We start from the raw sequence: 20927 nt of genomic DNA, 5'->3' as shown, positions 1-20927 counted from the left end.
ATAAAAATTGTCATGATAAGGAACACAGAAGTGGTAATTTTGTTTCATTAAAATTCCTGGTATACTTGCCCTGGGATAGTTCCCTAAGCCTCGAGCTAATTACTTTATGTATTGAGGTCTGTGACTTCTTCAGAAGGTCCATGATGAAGGCAATTGACATTTTTTGTCAATGGATATTTCCTTATCCAAATGTATGTGTAGATGTGTGTATATAGCTGTGTTGTATAGAAGTGTGTGTGTGTGTACATTTGATATATGCAGATATATGTGTATGCTTGGCTTTGTGTGATATACTGTCTGCACCAGAAACAGTACCAGACACTGAGATTCTTCAACTCACTCCTCAAGAAGGAATTCCTATTTCTTTTTCACAGGAAATCCATGAGGAATTTGGCTGATGGCAAAATGGGCTAGATTCCAAATAGGCGGTCACTAGAAATTATACACACACCTTCATGTTCTACAAGAATCTACTTGTACCATCAGCACCTCTCAGCCAAAAAGAAAAATGAAAGGCAGAAAACCTTTAATGTGTTGTGGCTGAGAAACCTTCAGAAATGTTGAACCACAGTCCTGGGTTCAACCTTTACCATTTGGCCAGGTATGGGGGCATACAATAGGTAGCCCCAGTTGCAGGAGGCTGAGGCAGGAGGATCATTTGAAGCTAGGGGCTGAGACCAACCAAGTCTCAGAAATGATTGCTGTTTGTGCCAGAGATGGTGTGAATTGGAATCACAGACAGACCTTGCCTTTTAGGAATAAAATCAGCCTGTGTTTCTGTGTGGCAGACGCTGGAGCATTCCTCTGGCTGGCTCTTGGCTGTGAGCAGAGTCATTGCCCACTCCTGCTTCTCCAGGCCTTAGGCATTTGCACATGCTGGGAGACTATCCAGATGGATGGCTGCATCTTAAGCCATTTGGATTTAAGATAGAAGCACACATTGATTGAATCACTATCCCCAAATTTTCCAACTATGAAAAGTTATCTCTTTTGGCAGTACTTCCCAACAATAAGAATTCTGTATGGTGTATAGTTATTTCATAGTGAAAGTGTCTTTCAGCTTTGGCAAACTTCTTTTGGGTCCCTAAAAACACTTTCATAAGCTCAGCGATCACCTCTAAATGCCAACAAACCCTGCCTACAAATTGCTAAACTTTGCTTTACATGTGGAATCCTGGAGCAGACTCTGAGGCAAAGACTCAATCATTTGTCCACTAACTGGAGTGGGAGCTAGGCAAGCTGCTTCCATATTAACAGAGCACACATTCTGACTTGCGGGAGTGCAAGTCACAGTTTTTTTCCTGCCAGAATAATTTTTGAACCAATTGCATCTGCACATTTTTAGGCACATCTTTCCTTGTATACATCAAACCCCAAATGTCTGTATTCTTTTCAAAGACTCGAGCACCTGAGCTATTGAGACTTAAATTCTTCCCTTCTGCTGATTCCCCCAGCAAAGAAAGATTCCAGCTGCGAAGATTCTAATTCACATAAGATTCTAATTACAAGTGACAGTATCCAGTCAAAGTTGGGACTCACTCCCAACTTTGTGACATGGCTCTGTTGGGCCTAAACAAATTTATTTCATATTTTTGTTTTTTTGAGACAGAGTCTTATAGTCCAAGCTGCCTCCAGACTTATAATCCTCCTGTCTCAGCTTCTTGAGTGCTGAGAATGCAGGCATCAGACACCAGATTTGTTGGTTTATTTGTGCGTGCGTGTGTGTGTGTGTGTGTGTGTGTGTGTTGTGCCTATATGAGTGTGTATGCACTACATGTGTGCCTGCTGTTTAGAGGACAGAGTGTTGGATTCCCTGAAACTGGAGGTCTGGGTGGATGCGAGCTGCCTGGACCAGATGGATGCTGGGAACTGAGCCCTCTCTCCAGCCTCTGCTTCATCTTCTGCAACTGGCTTGGTGGTTAGCTGCCTTCTCTTCAGCTGCTCTTCTGTGAAGACCTTGAAGGTTCAAGACACTCCAGGCAAAGCCTGAAAAGGGACAACTTCACATGGCTTGAAATAATCATTCGGAAACACCAGAGGCTCAAGTAGAGGGCTCAAGTGGGACCATAGTGTGAATTCTAGATACTCAGGGCGTTGGTGTAGAAGCCCCAGTATGGCTCTGATAACTAAACATATAACACAGACATGCAACTCGCTTGATGAAAATGGACGGTAATCACAGAGCCCTTATCACTGTGAAGGCTCATGTACAATTTAGGATACATTTCATTTATCTGGTGACAGAGCCATCATGTTCCTTGGCCAAACTTTTTTTTACATCAGAGATTCGTGCTTCCCAGACACCCCCTGGGAGATCCTCATAGACAGTACTAGAGTAGGTATCCTTTTTAGACATGACTTTTTGGGTTTCCAGACAGGGTTTCTCTGTGTAGCCCTGGCTGTTCTGAAACTTACTCTGTACACTGGTCTGACCTTGAACTCATCGACCCACCTACGTCTCCTTCCCAAGGTTAGGATTAAAGGTACATGCCACCAAGGCAGGACCTATGTTAAGACATACAAGGTTAGGATTATAGGTACGTGCCACCAAGGCAGGACCTATGTTAAGACACATGAAAATGTGTGTGGCCTAGCCAGTATGGTTCTTTAGAGCACAGGTACATAGTACTAGCCTCAGCTTAGAAACCTATGCATTGAAATACACATAATAATAGCACAGAGGTAACACTGGTCTGTGGGAGGGAGAAAGATATATTTAACAGCTCTAACAGCTCCTTATCCGAGCTTACTCTGTTGTCCTGCTCAAATAAAGCAATAAAATAAAACTCAAATGAAAAAAATTAAAAATAAGCTCAAATGAAGGCCAGGATTCTTCCTACTGACCAATGAGTACTTTAGGGCTTGTCAGAGAGAAACTGAAATGCAAAGACGTTGTTAGGGCTTTGGGACGGGAGAAGGGCTTCTGAGAGGCCTCCCGGGGTGAAGAGACATTGTTGGAACCAGAACTGTGAACTTGCTGCATTCCCACAGCTCTGACAAAACAGGAACTAGGAACCCCAGTGAGACCCCCACCCCCATCCCCCACCGGATCGAATTTTCTGGGAAGGTGGACTCTGTCTCCCTGGGGTGCACCGCATGCTGTGGGCGTGCAGTTTGTAGAAGAAGGAAAATCAAAAGAAAGCCCCACGAGTTTGCCAATGTCTAGAATACCCAGAGTTGGCTCTGCCTGTAATGGCCTCAAATTAAATTCCTCTCTGTCTTGCCCCTCTGCCACTCTGCCCATGCTCACTTTAGAAACCCAGGGGCGGAGAACAAAGCAGGCAAGTTTGTTTTTCCAGAACAAATGGGGCGGTTTGGGGTCCTGGTAGAAGCTGCGCTGACAGCTGGCTCCGTGTTGTGACACTAAGGGCTTTAACACGGTTCATTCAAGACTGTTTAGTCTGGGGGCCTCGGATCCATTTATCAGCTCCGGTGTCATCGAGGCAGTACTGATTCCCAATGATTTAATTGTCATCTGTACGTGCCTGCCACAAACGAAATTTAACAGAGCAATTCCTGCAGGGTCACTTAAAAGCCAGTCTCTTTCATTAATGCTCCAGTGAGGGACGGGGCGGGGTGGGGGATAGGGAGACGGGGGGGGGGGGGGCCACAGACGAACTGACACCTAGCTAGTGCTAGGGTGCTTAATAAATAACACCTGGCTCGGCTTCCTCTGGCTCTTGCAGACCTGGCGGTGCATCGAGGACACATCCGGCAAGCTTCGAATCCACAAGTGTAAGGGACCCAGCGACCTGCTCACCGTCCGTCAGAATACACGTCAGAATACACGCAACCTCTACTCTCGCGGCTTGCAAGACAAAGACAAAGAGTGCCATTGTCGGGAGTCTGGTTATCGCTCGAGCAGAAGCCAGAGAAAGAACCAAAGGCAATTTCTGAGGAACCAGGGAACACCAAGTAAGCCAAACCTTGTGACCCCCCACAGCGGCAGGTTCCCCCACAATCTCCCCTCATACACACACACACACACACACACACACACACACACACAAAGTAGATAGTGTCTAGATTTCAGGATAAAAACAAAAATCATTGCTCAGTTTAAAGTAAGGTAGGAAAAATTGGCTAGAATTTTCACTTTGCAAATATATTCACTTAACATACAATACAATTAGTGACTTCCTAAGGCCCAGAGAGCATCCACACACATGAAAAGGCTTTAGTAGGTATTCCACGGTGCCAGTGGGGGAGGTTTAGATCCATTTGACTTTGCCTTCATGGTAATGCTCTGATATGCCTGCCTTAAGTTGCTTTAAAAGTTAAATTTCAGGTAACAGTTCATGTGTTTAACCTTAGAGGAAAGACAGGAGCGGTTTTTAAATGAGTGTTTATCATATTTTAGACTGTATGTATTTTTAAATGTTGTCACACGTTGTATCTTCCTGAGTGGCAGTATAAAATTAGTTGAAGTTAATACAGCATATACTTAGTGCCTACAATTTCTTTAGTAAAAACTCTCAGGTAACTGACACAAAGTTATAGACTACAGAAAACAGGAGGAACAGCTACTGAAGAGTGAGAGTCTACTGCCACCTACTGGCAAATTTGAGACGTGGCTCAAATCTGTGCTTTTTCTGTCAGTAAATAAGTTCTGTTTAAACTAATCATTTAAGAGTCAGAGTTCCTTAGAGCAGACATTTTTGTGCTGAACAGAATAGACTTGAGGATCATGAATCCCTTAACTGTATCTAACTGGACTAGTCTTCACTGGTTTCCACAAATTCTTAAAGTGGTTCATAACCAGTACCACAGAGTTATGGGATTGCCTTTCCTTCTGGAAGGAAATTTCACATTTAAACTACACAAAAAAGTCACAGCTAAAATTAATAAGGGAGAAGGTCCCCTGATACAAACATCCCACCCAACAGGAGGAACACTCTCCCCTGCCTGAAAGTTTTCAAACTGTGACCTAGAACGGAAGCAGATTTCCTCTTTTCCTGGACGTGATGGCTGGGCAAGTCGTCTGTCATGGCAACCACTCCCTCACCTGGAAACTAAGGGGTCCTGTAAGGAGCAGTCTACCCTGTAGGAAGGCTGATAGTTGCAATTCCCCCATCTCTGTGACTCTTCTTCCTGACTTAGGAAGCTGGAGAGAAAAGACCAGAGGACTGTGCCTCACAAAGCCCATGCGTGTAAGCAGAGGTCAGAGCTTGTACATTAAAACCTTACCCAGGACCCAGTGAACAGTAGGCAATATTCCATAGTCGAGCATGTGCAATGGCCTTATTCTTAGTCTCGAGAGTTTAAAACGTTATGTGGTGGTGCAAACTTTCACAATTTTAATCGTTTTAGAGCACTGCCCTGTACTTGTGTAAACATGAGGTGTTTAGCGGAGTCATCTTTTTGAAAAAGCAGCTCAAGGCAGTGGTGAGGCTGTAAGATGAGACAGAGTGTCATGGTTCTATGACCCACACGTCCAGGCGAGACAGCGTGTCATGGTTCTGTGACCCACGTGTCCAGGCTCTAGGACCTAGGGAAAGACCCACAAAACTCAAGGTTTCAGTTCCCTCGTGCAGAAAGGATGATAGAACCAATTAATGTTTGATAGTTCATAAGTTTTTTTGTGTGTGTGCGTACCATTATGACAATACTTGCATTTCAAGACTATGGATTCAGCATAGGCACACAATTACACAAAGGCCAGCTGAAGCTAAGGAGAAGAAGGTCATTATAAACAACAAACAGGGACTACATATTTCTATGTTAACGGCCTTAGCCATTTATGTTCAAAACTAAATGTGGCAGAAAACAGCCTGCTAGCCCCCTTGACAAAGGATCGGCCGAGGCCAGAGCAGTGTGATAGCTACCACAGGGTAAGAGCATGCGTTTGCTGCTGTGATTTCAGGAATTATCTCAGGACCAAGATGTCCCGTGGCTATGCAGCCTGCATTGCCTGTCCCTCTCTAAGGTTCCACGGTGACCGGTGATACTTTCCTCCCTTCCACCCACATCTGTTCATCTGTGGTAATACCTTTCCCTCTCATTCCAGAGTATAAGCCCAGATTTGTTCACACCCGCCAGACTCGGTCCCTGTCTGTTGAATTCGAAGGTGAAATATATGACATAAATCTGGAAGAAGAAGAATTGCAAGTGTTACCACCAAGGAGCATTGCTAAGCGCCATGATGAGGGCCACCAGGGCTTCACAAGTCGCCAGGCTGCTGCTGGTGACATCAGGAATGAGATGCTGGCAGACAGCAACAATGCTGTGGGGTTACCCACCACTGTCCGGGTGACACACAAGTGAGTCTCCTTGTGTAGTTCCCAGGGTGGAGGACAACATGACCTCATACCCCATACAATCACCATTACAGTTTACAAAAAATAGCAGTGCCCAAAGACTTACATGTACAGGGGGCACAAAAAAGCAAGGAGGAGCTAGAACCATCAGAGACCTAGACATGTGCTTTGGGTTTTGTCTCATACGATGGCTAATTAGCTGGGAACCCAGGCAGGGCAATTCTGTCATATCTCAACTTAGCAGGCACGGATGGAATTTCCACTCCCAAGTCCTTGCCTACAGAAGTGTCTGCAAATAGATGGAAACAATTCTGGGGACTATTCCATGATCTGTTGCCCTCTAGATTTAGAGCATTACAAAATCAGGCCTCAGAATTGAAGCACACCTTAAAGAACAGTGAACCCCAAAGAATCTTCTAAAAAATGATTGTGGATCTGGAGTGGATATGTAAGATAAGAAAAACCTGGCTTGCTTCAGGCAGAACGAAAGGGTTTTGGAAATCATACAGAGAGGAAACAAACACCAATATCTATAGGTTAATAGACTCACACGGCTCTTCAGTACCTCCTCAAATTAATCTACTCTTTTTAAAAATTTTTTTTTTTTATAAATTGATTTTTCCCAGAGATTTTTTTTTTAAGATTTATTTATTTATTTTATTTATGAGTACACTGTCGCTGTCTTCGGACACACCAGAAGAGGGCATCCAATCTCATTACGGATGGTTGTGAGCCACCATGTGGTTGCTGGGATTTGAACTCAGGACCTCTGGAAGAGCAGTCAGTGCTCTTAACCGCTGAGCCCTCTCTCCAGCCCCTCTTTTTAAAAATTTATTAGAGCTTTATTTTGTCCCCAATGTCATCAGCATGGGGTGCCATGGAGTGGTGTGAGTGCTCCCAGATTTAAGTTTGTTCAATGGAGAATGAATGTGAAAAGGTGTGGCAAGGCGTTTGGGGGAATAATCTTGTCACAAAGCAGTGACCCTGTCCCTTGTCCAGCCAATGGCCAGGACCCGTTGTCATTTATCCTTGTGAGGGAATCAGCTCTAAGCTCAGTGATTTTATCTACAGGAAGAGGTAAGGATGCTGAGTGCTCTTTGCTCTTTCCGGTGTATGTTTGTTTGTTTGTTTTGTTGATATTAGAACATAAGCCTGTTTCTCTGGGTCCTCTTGGATTTTGCAGATGCTTTATTCTTCCAAATGACACAATCCATTGTGAGAGGGAGCTATACCAGTCGGCCAGAGCGTGGAAGGACCATAAGGCCTACATCGATAAAGAGGTCAGCTGTGGGGCTGGAGAGCTCAGTTGTCATAAGCAAGGAGGTTCCATGATCGCACCACAGACATACAAACAAGCAGACAGTGGGTCCACATGGCTGTGTCCTCAGCTCCTTAACCCTCTGTGACTGGGGGACATGCCACATGTCCATAGCCTCATTTTTGTAATTGCCTAGAAGCTGGAAAATCCACCAAGAGATTTCATCTTCCTCCAGTGGTAGTAGTAGTCCTACTGAAAGCAAGAGTGGGAAAGGGAGGGATGAATCTCATAGTCTTTTGCATGTTTTTGAGAAAATTATTTAATTATAAAGATGTATCTGTTAATGTCTCCATAACACACTTGTTGGAATATAGGAATAAACATGTGTTCTGTGACTCACTCTTCCCAGCTGTTCTGGGAATAGTCATAATTATGGAATACACCAACAAGATGGAGGATATTCTGTAAACAAAAATCCTGATCTTAGAAGGTTGTATGATTATGTGTTTTCCAGATCGAAGTTCTACAAGATAAAATTAAGAATTTAAGAGAAGTGAGGGGACACCTAAAGAGAAGGAAACCTGAAGAGTGCAGCTGTGGCGAGCAGAGGTGAGCATGCATCCCAGAGTGAAGCTGTGATGAGCGGAGGTAAACATGCATCTCAGGACACCTCCTGGTTCATTAATGCTGTGTGTGAGGGCATTGCCATAGGCATATTGGCCTCACCTATTTAAGTCAAATTAAATATGGTGCCCACTTAAGTAAATGATCAAACAAGTCCCACTGAAATAATGGCAAAAGAATAACTTCCTGCCATGCATGAGGGAGGGAGGGAGAAAGAAAGACAGAAAGACAGAGAGAGAGAGAGAGAGAGAGAGAGAGAGAGAGAGAGAGAGACTAATTAACCCAGTGAGAGGTTACATACATTAGACTCATGCTCTAACCCTCTGGCCTGCAGCTATTACAACAGAGAGAAAGGTGTCAAACGGCAGGAGAAGCTAAAGAGCCACCTTCACCCCTTCAAGTGAGTAGTCCCCTGTCTGTCTGTGCACTGGGGCTGTTTGTCTGTGCACTGGGGCGGCGCTGACCTTGGTGGCAGGAGGGATGGCTGCATTCCACATAGGATGGTCTGTGGTGGGAATTGTCAGAGAGTAACAGACCACTGACTAAATTAGGGTATTCAGCAGAATGACTTGTGGTGGTGCTGGCCTCTCGCGATGTAAGGAAGCACGTGGATATTTAAACTGTGGCAAAAGTTGTGTGTGTGAGAGATTTCGTATCTGAACATCAATGACATTTAAACTATGTGGAAGAACAAAAACACCTGCCGAGGCTCAGGGAATGGGAAGGGAAGGGAAAAGAAAAGACTCTGAGAGGTAGAGGATGAGGAAGATGCTGAAGCAACACGTCCCCCTTTGAACATGACAGTGTTGTTATGCTCAGCAGCTTGTAGCAGTGGTGATTATGGGCCTAAGATCGAGCCAGCCAAAAACTCTGGTGAGGGTGGAGCTCATGAGGCCCACCCCTAACCAAGGAGCTACTGCAGTTGGTAGCTGTGGGAGGAGGGAGAACCATTCTTCTTCAGGGCTGGACCACTGCTAGGCTACCCACGCTGCAGCACTAGATTCAGTGGGTCATTAAAGAAAAAAGAAAAGCACATGGAGCTGGGGACATGATGTGCAAAGGGAGATCTGGGATGGGGTGCGGTGTGAAGGGGACACGTGGGGTGGGGGTGGGGTACAAAGAGGGACATGTAGGGGTAGATATGACCATATCTCTTTGTACACACAGATGGAATTCTCAAAAAATAAGTATTTTAAAGAAACATGATAAAATCTTCATTTTAAAAGGTTATCATGTATAACTTGCCAAAGGATATTTGAATCCACCCATTTCAAGCCATCTGGTCCAACTAACTGGTCACTGATTCTGTGGCCACCTGATATGCACTGAGCTATTGGGAGGTCACATCATTTGTTCAAAGTTTGCAGCTGGGAAGATGCACTGACTCATGCCAGCCTTTATTCCCATTGGTGCTTAAGAACAAGTAATCATCAGGTTTAATAAAGTTCTAGGAGACCTGTCACTGGGCAAGAGACACCGGCTTTATTTGAAGCACAGGTCACCCAAGCTCATGTGTCTGTGCAAGGCTCAGAACAACCCACTTATGAAGTACTTTCTGGTCGTCAAAAATGTTCCTTGTCTTGGTCTAGGGAGGCTGCTGCCCAGGAGGTGGACAGCAAACTGCAGCTCTTCAAGGAGCACCGTCGGAGGAAGAAGGAGAGGAAGGAGAAGAAACGCCAGAGAAAAGGAGAGGAGTGTAGCCTGCCTGGCCTCACCTGCTTCACCCATGACAACAACCACTGGCAGACCGCCCCATTCTGGAACTGTAAGTCTCCTAGGGGTATACCTACTGGAGTACAGAGAGCACCTGAATTGTGTGGGTGTTTACATGTGTGTTCACAATCACAGTGAATCTTAGTCATAGCACACAGCTTTTAATGTGGCTCCTGAAATGGAGTTTTGGAAGCCTCTGAAGCCGCTCAGATTTCAGGGAGGAGGAGTCTGTCCTTACTACACAGGAAACTCCAGTGGGAAGGGGTAAGCAGGCAAGCAGATAAGCTACGGAACACAATTACACTCTGTTGCCATGGAATAAAATAAACGGTTAAAGTTTCCTCGGGAATTCTTTAGAGATAAGAAAGGGGTGTGTGTGTGTGTGTGTGTGTCTGTGTGTCTGTGTGTGTCTGTGTGTCTGTGTGTCTGTGTGTGTCTGTGTGTGTGTGTTTCCACCACTACGACAAAATACATGATGTTGTCAACCTAAAAGAGAGGTTTGACACTTCCCAGTAACACTGCTGTGGGGCCTTGAGGGACTCTCAGATCCAAGCTGCAGCAATGGATCTCTTTAAAAAGGTGACAATTAAGCTGGAACCTAAAGAGTTGTAGGAACATTGTTCAATGGAGAGATCAGCATCCCAGAACCAATGTGATGCACCAGGGACTGGAAAACCTCTTGAAGAACAAGGCAGGATGACCTACAGCTTGCCTACGTTAGGAGGTCAGCTGCCACAGTCCTGTCTAAGCCAACACTCCAGGCACTTTCAAACCTCCTGTGTGGTCTCCCACATCCTCTCCTCATCTCTGTAAACCATCCTTCAGAGTCAGAATGACCTCCTAATGACCTCTCGTTTCCTCTTCTAAGAAAGACCCACATGGTATGCATTAGCCCTCTTCTATCATTTCCTCCATCTCAATTAAAAAGTTTAAACTCTGTGTGTGTGTGTGTGTGTGTGTGTGTGTGTGTGTGTGTGTGTGTGTAAGCACACCTGTGTCTGTGCATGTTTCTGTTGCTCTATGTGTCTGTCTCTCTGAATGCATGCAGGTGTGTCTGGAGCCAGAAGAGGGCACTAGGGACATGAAACTGCAGTTAGAACATTCAAGAGATGCCCACTTCTTTACATGGGTGTTGAGATCTGAACTTCTGTCCTTTGGATTTCATAATAAGTGTTTTTAACTGCTAAAGCATCCCTTCAGCCCCATAAAATGTTTTTTATTATGCCTCCACAAATTACGCAGATGAACACATTGGCTCCTCTTATACTATTACACTAACTTGACCTGTGTACTATAAAAAAATTTAGCATAACTGATAACAGTAAAACCATCTTAAGAGTCGTTTTCATTTTAACCTATGGAGGTCACTCCCTGTAATGCCGAGCACCAAAGGATGCTTTTCTTTTGGCTGCAAGGATGTAATGGTTATCTAAGCAAAAGATAGACACTGTCAGACGTTGATTCCGTGAGTTGCATCATTAGTATGCTGAGGCAATGGTGATCTTCAATTTTTAATACCTTCATTAACTAAACAGTCATTTATTGAAATTACACTGTTAAATTTCTAACATCCTTGGGATTTATCAATTACTTGTGCAGAACCATCAGAAGTTATTATACTTGTATAGTTTATGAAACAAGTTCAAAACCCATTTAAATTATTGATTTGGTAAATTTCTACAGAAGTTAAAAGTGTTTGGTTGCCTGGATTTTAATATGTAGGCACGAACTAATGTTTACACAAAAAGAATATAAATTATGAATGATGTACCGAGAGCACTTTCTATGGAAAAGAATCAAACAAATGAGAATAGTCCCCATTTCCCAGATAGTCTGTTGTAAAAATGTTTCTGAACTGAAGGAGTGGTGAATGTGCAGAACACAGAACACAGGGGACTATAGATCAACAAGCCCACTATCTGCATGCCATCATGGCTGACACATGTCATTGGCTAGACTCACCTGGCACTCGGGAGGCAGAGGCGGGACAATCTGAGGCAAGCCTGAGCTCCATGGTCCAAGCCCATATGCTGGGCAGCACCAAGAGCAGTACAAATTCACCATCTGAAGCAAGTAAGCCCTGTTGAGGGGTGTCGGCACTGGGGAGGTTACTGCCCTTAGTGGTGGGTTATGCTGCAGAATTCACTTTCCCTTCAGTTTGTAACTGCTCTTAAAAAATCTGGTCTGTTAAAACATTTGAAAATGTAATCCCTTCTTCACTGTTTGAAAGATCCATCTAGCCCCTCTAGCTTGGGGACTAGATTTAGTGTGTCTAACATGGAAAAGGGCAGTAGTCTCAGCTGATCTCAGCTTCCAGCCTGACTACCCTGCTGCCTGTTGTCAGCTACAATGCTGGGCCTTAGGTTTCCCACCTACACGTGGGTATTGGTACAGTGATGTCTCTAACTGTCCTTGGAGAACTAAATGGGGTAAGATATACAAACATCTTACATCAGAAGTACATCCTATTAACTGCATATATCCTAAATGTTTTAAGAAATATTTGCAAAACACATTTATGAAGCCCCATCATCACCCCCTCCACAAACACACACACTTTTACAAAACTAAGAACAAATGTCTTGTTTTAAATTTTGATTTTTCTTAAATACTTTCTACTAGTTAGCCAGGGAGCTTATGTGCAAAAGGTGTTGACAGTTAAATCTCGTTTCATATTAAAATATTGTAGAGAGGTCTTAGGGAAACTCAACCAGTAAAGTGTTTGCCATGTAAGCATGAAGACCTGAATTCATTCCCAGAACCCATAAAAAAATGCTAGGTTAGGTAAACATAGTTGCAATGTCGTTGCTGGGGAGATAGAAACAGGCAGCTCCCTGGGGTTAGTGGCCAGCCAGTATAGACTGCTTTAGAGAGTTCCAGACCAAAAGGGGATCCTGTTTCAAAAGGCAAGGTGACTGTTCCCTGAGGAATGACACCCTAAGTTATACTCTGTCCTCTACATGTTTACCTGTATACATGAGTATAGCTATGTAGTATCTCTTGTGTAGTGTGTGGAAGCAGCATCTGTCCATAAACAACTGATTCCAGTAAGCTGTGGTGGAACATCCAGATAGAGAAAGGAATGCTGGGAGATAGTCAGGTGGGACTCTGAGAAGACATATGAAACTGAGGGGAGGTAACCAGCATGCGGCACACATAGAATAGAATAAACAGGCTCTGTAAGCTATGAGCTAGTCAGGAAACAAGCCTAAGCTTATGGCCTAGGCATTTAATAAATACTAAGTCTCAGAGTTGTTATCCGGGAACTGGGGTGAGGGTTAGAAGACTGTGGCTACACACACATGCATGAATGCATGCGTGCTCCTGTACACACAAGAACAGTGCAGGAGAGGCTCTTCTGAAATTGCAAATGACATTATCTCCAAGTCCATCAAGCTGGGCTCCACCCCTATCTACGACTGTCCCTCCATATGTGATTGTAACACTTGAAACAAAGCAAAGACATTCATTCTGTTGCTTTATGAAGCAACCATGTTTTCCTCTTCCAGAAAAGATAAAAATAATCATAAATAGAAACTCTAGTACTCTCCTCCCAGTGCTCCAGCCACTTGTCCCAGGTTGGAGGCCACCGCCTTCAAGAGTTAAGGAGGATAACTTACTTAGTGGCCTGAAACTTGAGCTTGGTCTTCAGCCTGTATGAGCCCCTTGTATTTTCAGATTTCACAGACAGTTTGCACGAAGGAAAGGATGTACTTGTCTTTGACAGTCAATCACAGCACTTAGAAGACAGAACCATGAAGTTTGTAGAGACATATGACATAGCCAGCTTGTAAAGCCTTCTCATTCTTTCCTTTGTGCTGTTCTTCGCTCTTTTCCATCAGTGGGATCTTTCTGTGCGTGTACAAGTTCTAACAACAATACCTACTGGTGTTTGCGTACAGTCAACGAGACACACAATTTCCTGTTTTGTGAGTTTGCTACTGGCTTTCTGGAGTATTTTGACATGAATACAGATCCTTATCAGGTAAGACAATATGGTTTCGTTCAATGAGGGTGGTTAGAAATGGAATAAGCTGACACATGTTGAAGGCCATTCTCCTGTCTTCTCCATCTACAGCTCACAAATACAGTGCACACAGTAGAACGGGGCATCCTAAATCAGCTACACATACAGCTGATGGAGCTCCGAAGCTGCCAAGGATATAAGCAGTGTAACCCAAGACCCAAGAGCCTGGACATTGGTAAGAAAAAATATTACTTCCATTTAGAAAAGTCTTTGTGTTATCAAGATTTCTTTATTTGAAGCACTTCCGTGTATGAGTGTATAGTTTAGGGTACTTGAGCTATATATTTATGAAAAACTCTGTAAAACTCTGTAAACAGATCTAAACAGAATTTGGTCTCTAAGTCTCTCCCTCTGAGTACAGTCAGGGGGAACTGAAATTACTGAAAGACTGAGGAAGTGTATCCCTCCTATGTCTTGCATGTGTCTGTGTATTCTATCAGAAAGCCTCGGGTTTTGGCAGAAGCATCTATAGGAAGATGAGGGTGAGACTTTGATGAGTCTCTGCCACTGCCCTGAACAGTCCTGAGGACAGCAGGAGCTCTTCTTGTTACACTTACGTGGTAGACATAGTGTCCTGCTTCTGCCTGCCATCATCAGTACCCCTCCACCCTCATCTGCATACCTGCCCTATACAAGAGATGTCTATCTCTTTTGCCACTATGGCCCATTTAAAAATAGAGAATATTTAGGAAGCTCATTAACTCGGAGTCTAAATTGACTCTGAGAAGATGTTCTGGCCCTGTCCTGCTCTGCGTGCCTGACGTCTTTCTCCTTGGACTTATATAGATGTGGCTCTTTGAACTGTCTGCTCAGCCTGTGCCTTGCTATGGAAAAAAGTCGTAGTTTGTATCATTTCTGTAGAAATGTAAATGTCAGCTATTCGCAGAAGGCAAGAAAGGAAAAGAACTGAAGATGGCCTGGACATCCCTACAGGATGACAAGCTGAAGTCACTGGCATTGGAAAGCAGTTTCCAGGAGCCACGTACTCTTTGTGACACAACTTCTTACTGTGCATAGCTAAGGTTGGCCTCCAACTTACAGTGTGGACAGTCTCTCAAATGCTAAGACTATAGGTATAAGTCACAAAGCCTGGCATATATGCAAGAACCCTGCCCCCCCCAACTCTGGTTTTGATTATATGCACAGGTCTATGTCTGTATTTGCATTTGTGCACATGTGTGCCATGCCAGAGAGGCCTGGATAGAGTATCATCCGTCATCCCCTAGAGCTGGAGTTACAGGAAACTGCAAGCTACCTGATGTGGTGCAAGAAACCAAACTCTTGTCCCCTGGAAGAGCACTATACACTCTTAACCAATGAACCATTTTTCCCATCCCAGATGGAAAAAAACACATCCAAGTGTCTTCCTGTGCTCTGCGAGTCCTGTGCAGACCAGAATCCCTAGCAATCAAACCAACAGCCCTTTCTTTGGTTATGCCACTTTTTGCTGGCTACCTTTTTTTGTTGTTGTGATAAAGCACTGTGACCAAAAGCCACATATGGAATAAAGAGTTTGTTTCTATTCACAGTTCCAAGGGGGTAAGAGTGCATCAATATAGGCAAACAGTAGTGAATGGTAGGCAAGGTGCTTGGAGCAGGAAACTAAACCACAAATAACAGAGAGTACAGCAAGTGAGGTGAGATTGTATATGCTCAGAGCCCACCCCCAGTAACACCCCCTAAAGGTTTCATACCTCCCCAAATTGCTTCTCCAATGGGGACTGAGTGTTAAAACATCTGAATTGATGGGGGATTACAGACTTGAAGGGAGAAAATGAGGCTCTTCTCCCAAAAAGATCAACCTACCCACCTCTGTAGGATCCCAGATCAAGCAATAGGTATCTTTCAAGAGAGTCCCATGATTATCACACCTCAATTCCCCATTAACACCTAGGGAAATTATCCAGGCAAGAAGCAGGCCTACAAAGTAGGTATTTTGGCAGCTTACTTCATTCAGCTTAAAGCTTTGGAAATACCCTGCTTTTATACTGACCTTTCCCAGAAACTGGAGAAAGAAAACTAGAGATGAACAGGGGAAAAGCCACCTTGCACAGACCTGGGAGCTACCCCAAACTAGCAGAGGACCTCTGGAAATAAAACACGTCGCTCCCACTCCGCAAAAGAATATGCCTCCTTACCTGATCAGAGATGCCTTAACAGCTCCACTGTGAGAGTCTGATAGGGTCCTCAAGAGACAAGTGACAGGCGGGCTCAGGCTGCCTTACTGCTGTGTACTTTAAAATTTTACTCAGAATTAAATGAACTTCTGGAAACACTTATCTCACTGCTTTTAATTCAATATCTTTGCATATTTTTTTGCCTTAAACCTTTTTATTCTCAGAACTCAGTCCTTCTGAGACTAAGTAAGGCCATCTCCAATGGATTTCAATGCCACCTGTATTTAACACAGCCTGTTTCTTTCTAGGATTTAGATATTTTCATGGAAACTGCATAGTGAAAGTTCTAAAGCTAACCAATTCCTCTTGTATTTTCCTATATCAGGAACTAAAGAAGGAGGAAACTATGACCCGCACAGGTATTCACACGCTTTTGGGTTTTGTTTGTTTGTTTTGTTTTTTAAGTTTCAGCAGCTTCTTTCCCATAATTGCATGATCCGTCATTTCAACTAGTTTCTGTTTCTTACCATCTTGCACAGAGCATAGGTCGTGGTGCATGTGTGTTCTAACTGTACTCTCCTTCCCACCGAGTCCCTGGCTCATTCTGCTGTCAATCAATGCATCTGCCTCCAAGAGATGCCTCTCTGAGCATGGACTCTCTCCTGCGCATGCCATGCCTGTTTGCTTGAATGATGCCTTGAAGCAAGGAATGGGTGACCGGAAAGGGGGAGTGGCCTCGAAAATGGGAGTGGCCTCTGGGACAGCGGGGATTTTCCTTCGTTTTGTTTACACCGTTGGGCAGAGAGGCTGCATGGGACTAAGTGGGAGATATTTTTTTTTCCATTTAAGAATATTGCTAATACTTTTAAAAGGGGCTAAGGGAAATTTCGAGAGTACTCTGAGGCCTAAGTCAGAGAGAACAAAGAATTTCCTTATGAACAGTCATTAGTCAACTTTGATGCCAAAAGCAATTGTCATAAGCAGAGCTCAGTGGGATGAGAGGAATTAAGAGAGGGTGCCAGGAGTTAGGGCCAGGGTGTTCCGAGTCAGACAGGAAGTTCCCAGAATACACCAGAACAGAGTCCTGACACATGAAACCTCATACATAGCCCTCATCTTGAAATATCTTTACCCCTTTAGCCCTCATCTTTCTCTCCCACACGGAGGAGGCCGTACACTTGGAAGCTTGTCCACTAATTGTCCAAAAATGTCAGCCATTGCTGTTCTCCTACCCTGAGCCTCATTGGTGCTTTGGTGTGTCAAAACTCCAGCCAGCAAACTTACTTAAGCTGCCACGTTCTATCAAAGCAGTGTGAATTATTTGACACTATCCACACGAATACCTCCTCAGAGAAACAAAAGGAGGAAAAGAGGAGCCTGACATGGCTTAGGGGCAGATGACAGATGGAGGAATGCCCGCTCCAGTGTCCCGGGTTTGTTTTCTGTCTCTCTGCCACCTTGCCTGATGCCATTTAGCGTCTCTGAAACGGGTGGTTGGTGGAGGAGGTGAGAGGTATGATCAGGGTGCCTTGTGATCCCAATATTCTTGTGTCAAAGGCATAAGCTCTGACTGCGATACAGTGTGAGCAAGGATCAGCAGTTCTCGGTGGGCGTGTCTTTTTCCCTTTGTACATGAACATCACTTCTGCTGCCGTGCTGTGATATCCAAGAAGAGTCTTGGCAATGTGCCTAAGAGCCCAGTGGCTGTGGGGCTGCTGGGCAGTTTATGGAAGCTTTATAGTGCAGGTCGGCTGCCTGGTCCACTTCACTGAATCCTCTAGACCACAGACTGCTATAAGAGCCACCCTTGGCCACCAGCCTCTGTCCACACTGGGTCCAATTCCTCTTTCCCCAGAGAAATAGTGAGTGGTGAAGATGGTTGTGAGTGGCATAGTTGTTCATCTCCATGGTAATGCCAGACTGCCTACAGTTCAAATCCCAGTCTTGCTTTGTGCATGTTTGCTGTGCTTTCTGTGTGCATGCTTGTGTGCATGCTTACTGTGTAACAAGCTCCAGAGTGTGATAGCATTTGTTAGTAAACGGAATACAGAATACAAAGCAGCTTGCATGAATGAAGAATGAACAAATGTGAGAAGGAACAGTATGTGATATTCAATCTTAACATAAACTAATATATTTTACAAGTGCCATCCCCACAAGATGGTGACTCTGCTTGAAGCCAAGGTATATTTTAGAAATTCTCCTAGTGGTTTCATGATCTTCTTGTTTCCAGGGTGGGGTGAGACTTACTTGTAACTTGAAATCCTTTACATTTATTCTAAAGATTTGCTTTTCAGAACAAAGGCAGCCATGTGTTTTCGCTTTAAATAAATAACCCAATAGAAAAGTCTGGTTTTGTGAGCTGAGAGGTGTCAGAGGCCAGGCCAGGCCATGGACGATTAGCATCCCCAGCCCAAGCTGACCTTGAATTCGTTAGTCAGTGATGCCAGAAGACTACCTTGCATTTCTGATCCTCCCATTTCTTCTAAGTGCTAAGATTATCTGCATACACCATCACACCCTGGAGACTGAATCTGGGGCTCCCATGTCTGCTAGGCAAGCACGGCATCAACCAGGATGTATTACCACCCTAATGTCTAGTGACTTTTAATGTTCTGTCTTCATATAAGTTGGCATTTACAGAAAGGCTATTGGAATAGCTCCAAGACATTTCGCCCTGTTTGCTTCTTGCCTCTCATTTCCTCTTTCTCATACAACACAGTTTCTACTCCAACTCTGAGTCATTTGCAGTCATCATAACCCTCTGTGTAGACGTACTTTACTATATCCTTCCCAAGAACATTCTTGCACATGACTGTTGTACACTGCCTAAAATCAGACCATCAGTATCAGCCAGTGCCTTTATCTAATCCACATCCAGTGGCCACATGTTGCCAAATGTGGCATGTTTATAGTGTTTTGTTTCTGGTCCAGGATTCAATTCAGAATCATACATCATATAAATCGTCACCTTTCTTCAATGTCATCTCTACTGGAACAGTTTCTCAACTTTCCGTTGTTGGTGATGACATTCTGTAGGCTACTAGCCAGTTGATTCATAAAATGCCTCTCCATTTGATATTAGTCCTGAGTTCTCACAAGATGTGAGTCGTCTATTGGAACAGGTCAATTATAAAAACAGTGCTGCCTTGGGATATCATCTCTGGATCCTTGCTTTTGGCTGATGTGTTGTTTGCTAGGCTATCCCACTATACAGTTGCTAGTCTGTATCGATGATGCAGTCTGTTACAGTGCAGATAATCCAGACACCGACAGTTGTGATTCTTGCCTGATCACTTGTGCTTGCTTTATCTGTCTGGCGTTGGAGGGACAAGTCTATCGCTGAGCCCCTCTCCAACCTGCAGTTATTCATTGTTAACATGGCGGCTGCAGATGGAGTTTTTCCCAGCTCCAGGGCTCCTCCTGATTCTCAAGTCATGTTCTACTATGAAGGGCTTGTTTCCCTCCTCCCCTACGTAGCCATTTGTGTGAGGATAGAGCAAAGCTTCTCCTTTTTTCCCTGAATATTCTTTTTCTATCACTATTGTAACGGCCAAAGTGGTCCTGGATTGGTCACTAGTGTCCCTTTAAGATCTCTCTGGTGTGATTCTGGGAAGTTCCCCACAGTTCTTAAACATTCCATTGTTTGATGCTGTGAAATATGTCCAGTGTCATCTTATATTTTTGCCACTCAACATTCAGAAGCAGCCATTTCTGGGTACCAGTTTTGTTTTGTTTTTGTTTATTTATTTGTTTGTTTGTTTGTTTTGCTGTTTGAAAGGTCTGGAAAGTTAACACGAGATCTGAACTTGTAACACATAACAGCTACAGAGCTGTCTGTGCATCAGGTCCATCCCTTTACCTGTGTAAAAATGTCTCCTGTGTGGACTAATTCTTCCAGTGTGACTTCACTTTGTCTTTGATCCTAACAAGGTGCTTTTAGAGTATACTACTGGGAGAGAGATAAACTCTAAACCAAGTTGTGTGGACCATCTTCATGCTAAGGAAACAACCATCGATTTGTTTGTTAGTGCTGTTGCCATTAGTGATCACTGAAATTGTCAAACTATATCTATGAGATGTTCAGATAATTTTTCTCTGAAGATATTTGAATAAGTTACATTATATTAATAGATCTCCTTTAAAAATAAGATAATGTAGAAAAATTTATTTAAACTTTTCCCTGTCTGGTTTACAAAAACAATGAGACTCAGACTATGGTTTATTTATTTGGCTTTGGCAATTACTGGGGGTTATCTCTAATCTATTTTTCTAACTTCTGGACTGGCTACTTCTCCAGCTGTTTACCTTAAACTCTTGCTGTTTGAATCCTGGGTTATCTCTGTTCCAGCAGTCTGATGTCCTGGGAGAGTATTTCACTTTGACACATGTTGTTGGTTCATGTCTTCTCTGTGCTCCTTCTTCCTCTCCTCCCTCTTTCCGTCCTTGTAGTCCCTGTCTGTAACCCTAGCCAGGTAACTGAGAACCCGCCTCCCTCCAGTAATTGGCTGTAGCCATTTTTATTTAACCAATAGTTTTTAAATTCAGAAGCAAGGTTTGCACAAAAAAAAAAAAAAAAACAAAAAACAAACCAAAAACTGGCATATATGGGAATTTGCTTGTCTTGGGGCAACTAGATTTTAGAATACAAAATTTAACATTTCAGTACATAGCAACAGACCAAATCCCACCAAAACAAACCTTTTATTCCCAGACTAAATTTTTTTTGAGTCACTTCGCATGCTTTTCTAATATAACCTGGAACTCTTTCTCTTTTCACTAGTAGTTATAAGGGACCTACGTTACCAGCAGTATCTGCCTATATGGTGCTAGCTTGATTCTTCAAATAGGGTTTTAGTTTCTTAGAGTTGTTGTAGCAATTAACTGCTACATCTCCAAACAACATGCAGTTATTCTCTTCAGTTTCTAGA

General features: G+C 43.7%; 1 protein-coding gene across 1 annotated transcript in view; it reads left to right on the top strand.

Annotated features, from left to right (window-relative positions):
- The window catches only part of Sulf1 (sulfatase 1), a 133544-nt gene that overhangs the window by 108473 nt on the left and 4144 nt on the right, over window positions 1-20927 (top strand). Inside the window, exons 13-21 of the mRNA XM_028769232.1 lie at window positions 3687-3915; window positions 6008-6260; window positions 7441-7537; window positions 8030-8124; window positions 8474-8539; window positions 9729-9904; window positions 13695-13837; window positions 13931-14054; window positions 16382-16415. Coding sequence (XP_028625065.1) covers window positions 3687-3915; window positions 6008-6260; window positions 7441-7537; window positions 8030-8124; window positions 8474-8539; window positions 9729-9904; window positions 13695-13837; window positions 13931-14054; window positions 16382-16415 — 1217 coding nt within the window. The remainder of the gene's footprint in view (window positions 1-3686; window positions 3916-6007; window positions 6261-7440; window positions 7538-8029; window positions 8125-8473; window positions 8540-9728; window positions 9905-13694; window positions 13838-13930; window positions 14055-16381; window positions 16416-20927) is intronic.

This window comes from Grammomys surdaster, unplaced genomic scaffold (assembly GCF_004785775.1).
Source record: "Grammomys surdaster isolate TR1022 unplaced genomic scaffold, NIH_TR_1.0 64, whole genome shotgun sequence".
In the NCBI taxonomy this organism is placed as follows: domain Eukaryota; kingdom Metazoa; phylum Chordata; class Mammalia; order Rodentia; family Muridae; genus Grammomys; species Grammomys surdaster.
The sequence above is the reverse complement of the archived record's forward strand: the minus strand, read 5'-3'. Positions and strand labels throughout refer to the sequence as shown.